Genomic DNA, 6752 nt, shown 5'->3' on the forward strand with positions numbered 1-6752 from the left:
CCAGTGAGGCTCCTGGAGTATATAGGCTACTCAATAAAACCGGGGCTGCGATCCGTCAGTGCATTTATCATCCTATTACGGCGACAAATCCGGCTCCCAATACATGAAAGGTAAAATGAATTACCAACGTTAAGCCGTCAATAAAGTCATTTCTGTAAATGGTGTCTCCGAGGGCCCCCGCTATTATTCAACAAGCTTTATCAGCACCTTGGAAATTACGTGGCTTGTAGCGCGGGCCCTGCTTCACTTTGATTAAGGGCCCTGCCAGGGAGCGCTGACAGCGGCTTTGACTCGGGGTTTTCTCCGGCCCCCCGCTCCCGGTGATGAACACCGGGCACATCGGGCGGAATGAAGACTAATTAAAAGCTATAAATTATCTTTTGCAGCTCCTCTCGAGCAGCCCCTCTCTTTGCGGCGCCAGATAAGAGCAGGACTGAGTGCTCATTTAGCCACAATGGCGCTGCGGCTAAACGCCATATTGATACTGTCCTAATTGGAATTTAATTAAGTAGCCATGGTGTCCCCCACACCCTCCTCCACACCCCCTCCTTCATCCTTAACTCCGACCCCCGTGCGGATGAAGATTTCACCGCGGCCGTGTTAACCATCAACACGTCCCCCACTTTCACGCTGTTGCCATTATCATTATTAATATTATTATTAATTCAAATCGCCAATTAGAGCTTGGAGGCAATTTCTGAAGATCTTCACAAAAAAGGAAAAAAAAAAACAGCAGCCACCTATTATCGGGACACACTCCTGTTTTTCAGCCTCCCCTATACCCTTTCACGAGTGGCCTCCTGTGAACTGAAATATCACAGGGAAACGCAAACATGTTGGTTTTTCGTGTCGCTGTGGAGAAAAAACACAAAAAATCATACTTTAAGTCAAAGTCTTAGCTACTTAGAGGAAGGAAGGAAACTATACAGTTGCCTTTCTTTATGTGGACACACACTGTACAGACTACTACTGTTCAACTTTGATTTTTGTGCTTTTTTAAATAACTACTGGGTCACTTTTTCGGAATTTTGGGTTTGTTCATGTCAAATTCGTGGCTCTGTAATAGCTCATTAAAATATTAAAGGGACGTAAATTGTGATTGAGGGTAAAGTAACGCTGTACAGATGCTGTTGGTGGTTTTAACAATCCAAGCTTTGACGTGTTCTCATTTACAGCATCCTCGTTGTATTTCACTGTTAGAGAAAAGAAAAAAATAAATGAGAAGGAAAGAACAAGGGTAAATCATCTGATGAGATTGTAGAAACGAATGCTGTGATCCACAATGTGCTTTTTATGCACTTTACGGAGGAGCTGTTTAGCGCACAAAATGTTTCTGTTTATATTTTATCTAATATTATGAAGACACATAAAATATTTTTTTAAATATACATATACTTAAAACACTCCACTTAAAATGAAATATGTTTTACACAGCTGATGTCAGTTCACGTGATATAATGTAATTTACACTTGGACGGTTAACAGTATTTACGCTGCAAAATTCACCAAATAGAAGGTCTTACATTTTAGCTAAAACATTAATGCTAGTAGTCCTATTTTTCTAAAATTATTGTTATTTGTTTATTTTTATTATTCCTTCATCATTTTTATAAAGTGCGTTTGAATTCAAATAGTTTGTAAAACTAAAATGTGCTTAAAGAGCATGTAGCGATGTGGAATAAAACCCTTTCGCCTTTCTGAGCAGTGTTTTTAATGGTGGCTGTCTCCGCGCTTGTTTTTGTTTTGCTGTGTATTACGTCTGTGCACGTGCGCTTCTCCCGAATCGATCCAACTAATAAGCGCGTGCTGCGTGCGCGTGCTCGCCCGCAGCACAGCCACAGCTCTAATTGGACAGCGTCAATTGTGACAGGGACGATCTTCCCTCCTGATTGGCCGGTTGCTTTATGTGTACGCGCACACGTGCTTCCGGCTGGGTGTAAGAGAAAGGGAGAAAACACACACACACACGGGGGGGAGATAACGGTTTTAGGAGAGTTTGGGAAGAGCGAATACACAGATATTATGCTGCACCGAGGAGCGGCAGGGACACTGGCTGTAACGTGGAGCTGTTCGCTATGCCAGGTCTCGGAACACTGTTAGGAGAGGACATGCTTTAGGTGATATTGTTAACGAACGCAGGTGTTTATTCTAGTTTAAAAAGGCTTTTTTACATGCTGTCTGTCTGAATTGGATACCGAAGGGGACGGGAGAGTGAGCAACAAGTGGAGTTTGGCGTGGAGAGGCCGACGTTTTTCACGGTCACCAGCTATGGAAGAGCAGAAGGAGCCCAACAGCGGCCGGGACACAACCGAGGAGGAGAGCATGTCCCTGTCGCCGAACCTGCCATCCCCTGCTATGATTTTACCCCACCAGGCAGCCCAGCAAGCCCACAGAACCACGAACTTTTTCATAGACAACATCCTCCGGCCGGACTTCGGCTGCAGAAAAGAGCCGAGCTACCGCGACCGGAGCCAGACGTCGGGTCGGGAAAACGTGAACCCGCTGGGCGCGAGGCCGCTACACACCGGCAGCCTGTGCCTGGACTCCAACTGCAGCAGCGACAGCAGCTCGTCGTCGCCTTCCTCGTCGTCGTCCACGTCCTCTTCCCCCTCTTCCAAGCAGAACTCGTCGAAGCAGTGCGAATCGACGAGCAACGGGACTGGTAGATACGCAGACAGCCCCTCGTCAATTATGGTCATGAGCGGCAGCAATGGAGGCTCTCCGCCCATGGCAAAAGAAAGCCAGCCGCTGTTGTGGCCCGCTTGGGTGTACTGTACGCGGTACTCGGACCGGCCCTCATCTGGTAAGGCGCTAGTAGTCCCCGAATTATATCGAGTGGGGTGCTGGAGTGGGATGACTTGTGTTTCTCTCCGCTGTGTCAAATACATTTCTTCCAGGTGCCAGCGTGAAGAAAAAGAGGGAATTTAAAATTGGCACGTGAGTGTTTAAATAGGTTACCGAGGTGCTCCAGCCAATCAAAACAAAGGGATTTGATTTCGAAAATAAGAACTGTCGGGGGGTAAAGTGCTGAAAAGAAGTCGCTGAAGTAAAAGTGGTTAGCAGTTTATAATGGAGAGTGTAACGGAAGCACAAGGTGACAAAAGTCAAAGTGAAGAATTAAGTAAATTAATTCAGAGTGAAGTTGAAGCACATTGGGGCTAAAGCTGATGTGGGCCCCAGGCAGTGTCACGAGCAGATTTATTTTTTATGTATTTAAAAAAAAAAAACTTTTTAAAAACTCTAAATAAGGCAAACTACACTAAAATATATGGAACGTATTTGGTTTTTCTGTTAATATTAATGTTTCCTCCCTTGTGCGGAAAAGACCAAAGTAATGTAAAACAAGCCAACAACAGTGCCGAGGATTCATACCTTATTAAACCTTATTAAGTCCACACGGTTATTAAAAAAAATCAAATGTATTGTTGTCTGGTCTTTCACGGGCTAACGTGTTTTTGCCGGTTATTTTAGATTCATTTATTTAGTCTGACAGAACTAAAGCTGGAACGTTTTTCTCTGTTTTTGCTCCCGAATTTTGGCCTAAAAATAATAATACTTAAAAAAGAGGCATGGATCTGTTTTCTAACCTCCACCACTGCTGCTTTTATTTTTCTGAAAGCAATTCTTTTCTTTTCACTTTTATCCGCTTTCTCCCCTCTGAGCTGAAGCAGAAGATGCATCGATTTAGAGATGAGTTTGAAGGTTCGAGTGTTTGCATATGTCATGCAATGACTTTTTAGGCCCGTTTAATGTTTAGCAGTTTAAACATACAGGATGCTGATGTATCTTTGAAACAGTGTGTGTGTGTGTGTGTGTGTGTGCGCGCGCGCGTGCCTCATAGCTTCTAGGCCGGCCTATGTGATGGTGCGGAAGGTTTTATTGGCTTTAATGGTGGTGGTTATGTGTCAGGGTAAAGGAAGAAGTCCTTCTGCGACTTATTGTTATTATTTTTTTTTATGAAATCTAATATTAGACCCGAAGCTCCCCAGCCTGCCCTGTATCACAGCGACAGCGCTTCCTTTGTCCCACTGGATTAAATGTGCGCAGTACACAGTTAATCAGCGGATCAATGCGCACTCATATATTCAGCTACGTGACCAAATTCCCGTGCTTTTTTTTTTCTTTTTTGCTGCTTCAGCTTTATTCGATCGGGTCCTTGAAGTGAAAATACCGCGCTGCTGCAGTCATAACTGATCAAGCAGCCCCGGATGAGGTCCCATTAGCTGTGCTGCAGCTTGTGGAGCTGTGGAGTGTGCAGGGAGGATATCTATCTCTGCACCTCCAGTGTAACACTTCCACGTGTGAGCGATAGGACAAGGCTCATAAGGCTTTAACTAGTCTCATCATTTGCACTGGAGCTTTTTTTCTTGTTGTTGTTGTTGTTGTTTGGGTTGCTGCTGCTCTCTTCTGATTGGCTACTTTGTCTCCCACGTCCCACACTCACCTGTGAGGCAGACCTTCAGCATGTCAAATAGTAATGAATAATCAATCGTGAGATTCTCCCACAATCCCCCTCCACTTCCTCCACCAAAGGCTTATATTTGTTTGCTCTGATTTAAAACAAGTTGTGTTTGCACAGCGTCCAGCTTTAACAGTTCCGCTCATTCTCTGTGCTGTTTTTTTTTTGTTTTTTTTTTTACTGTGACATCAAAACATTATTTTGATAGGAGTCATCCCCAGCACAGGCTAACCTGCCCACATCATTCCCGCACAGACTTGTGACCTACATTCGGGCATACCGAGCAGATAATAAGGCGCTATCATCGCTCACAGAGAGACGCTTTCACGTTTTTCTTTCCTTTAAAATAGAAGAGAAAAAAAGTGGTGCTCGGTGTCAGACTGTGTCCAGCCTTAGAATAAATCTTTGTTTCCCATTGTTGTTTCCACACCAGGCCCAAGGACACGGAAACTGAAGAAGAAAAAGAGCGGCAAGGAGGACAAGCGGCCCAGGACGGCGTTCACGGCCGAGCAGCTGCAGAGACTCAAAACCGAGTTCCAGGCCAACCGCTACATAACGGAGCAGCGGAGACAGTCTCTGGCCCAGGAACTCAACCTGAACGAGTCCCAAATTAAAATCTGGTTCCAGAATAAGAGGGCCAAGATTAAAAAGGCCAGCGGTTACAAGAACGGCCTGGCCCTGCAGCTCATGGCTCAAGGACTTTACAACCATTCAACGACCACCGTGCAGGAGGAGAAGGAGGAGAGCGAATGAGCGGCCGGACTCTTTTGGACATAACGAACTGGGAGAAGAAGGAGAAGTGGGGGACGCTATTTAAAAACACAGATTTCTGTTTATGGTAACAGTATATGGACATAGTTATATAAATGAACGCTCGTTATTAAAGTTTATATAGCCACACAGTTATCATGTTGTATACGGTATATTTAATTTCAGGCTCGTCTCTTCACGCCGGTCCTTTTTTCTCTCCTCTCTGTCTGTTCTCACTGTTTTTTAGGATCTATAGGTTCTTGTGGTCTCCTTGCCCCCACCCCCCTTTTCCCCATATTTGCGCCATATTTTCCCTTCAACACATCAGTCAAGCCAAACAAGCCAAAGATTTTAATATGTTCACATGTAGTCTGAAATTTAAAAAAGAGGGAGATAGAGAGAGAGAGCAGTAGTTAATGGGTTAAATTATTATTTCTTACATACATTTCCACGGATAAAAAAAGAGAAAGAAATAAAAGCGTTTTGTTGCCATATTTGAGAATAAAACATATTTAAATCTATGATAAGCTGTCAGCATGTCACAATGATTCCTTACAATATGGTGAATTTACGGGAATTCTGGGTATTATTATTATTAATATTATTTCACTTGAACTACATTGCCTGGACTCCCCAACATATTAACGCCCACACGGACATATAATCGTGGCACATAACGTGTTTAAAGGAGGAAAGTGTAATTACCGGCCTTTTTAAATTCCGTCTGTCTATAAAACAGCGGATTATGTGAAGTCTTTATCGGAGCTTTCATATCAAACTGAGACACACAGAAATATATCGCACAGCAGGTCCTGTTTCAGCGCCTCCTTGATGGATACCATTTCACCTATTAAAACTATTCTGGGCATTTATAGGTTTTCACGCCTCTGCTCAACTTTCTCCGGACACGCTGGAGCGTGAACGCGCACGCTGGAGTTAATACTAAAACGTGAACTCGCGGTTTGGGGAGAAGCGCTCTGTCTCTCCGTCCTGCGCGGCCTGACTTGACCTCAGGTTCAGGTTAGACTGAGCTTGGCTGTGAACTCTGTGGCATGGCGTGTGTGTGTGTCGCACTCCAAGGTCAGCAGCAGAAAAACTTATAGAAATCCATTTAATTTCACCCAAATCAAAAGGAGAAACTGTGATCTTGAAGTATTAGTATCAGACTAGTCTACGCTGAACAGTCTGCCTTCTTTTTTTGCCACCTTGAATTTTTCCTCCAATTATTAAGAAAACGTGAATATTTTTTTTATTTGTGCTCACTTTCAGTTATATCACTTCACGGTAATTCTAACTGTAATATTTGGAGTTTATGTCAGCGATAGAGTCCAGTGAGAATCCTCACAGCATCCCCTCGTTGCTAAAAACAGGCACCTGAGCCTTTTAGTATCCCCGCCGATTTATCTCGACCTGGATTATATCACACATTTAACACACTTGATTGTGGCGCACATAAACAAAGAAGAGGAAAGCTCTCCTCTTTGACTTTATTGTTTTGTTTTCTTTTGTTGTTGTTGTTTTTTTTTGGGGGGGGGGGGGGGGG

At 43.9% G+C, this 6752-nt stretch overlaps 1 protein-coding gene across 2 annotated transcripts; it reads left to right on the forward strand.

The window, feature by feature from the left end:
- The first annotated feature begins 1955 nt into the window (after nucleotides 1–1955).
- LOC102194065 (homeobox protein engrailed-1-B-like) lies at nucleotides 1956–5365 on the forward strand. 2 transcript variants are annotated; one of them, XM_005739848.1, is made up of 2 exons: nucleotides 1956–2803; nucleotides 4881–5365. In XM_005739848.1, the coding sequence occupies exons 1-2, from the start codon at nucleotides 2269–2271 to the stop codon at nucleotides 5210–5212; spliced, it is 867 nt and encodes a 288-aa protein (XP_005739905.1). In that variant the 5' UTR covers nucleotides 1956–2268; the 3' UTR covers nucleotides 5213–5365. The 2 variants fall into 2 exon arrangements, with proteins under 2 accessions (XP_005739905.1, XP_005739906.1); XM_005739849.1 differs by having other exon boundaries at nucleotides 4893–5365.
- The last annotated feature ends 1387 nt before the right edge of the window (nucleotides 5366–6752 follow it).

This window comes from Pundamilia nyererei, unplaced genomic scaffold (genome assembly GCF_000239375.1).
Source record: "Pundamilia nyererei isolate P.nyererei 1_Seehausen unplaced genomic scaffold, PunNye1.0 scaffold00094, whole genome shotgun sequence".
Classification (NCBI taxonomy): Eukaryota; Metazoa; Chordata; class Actinopteri; order Cichliformes; family Cichlidae; genus Pundamilia; species Pundamilia nyererei.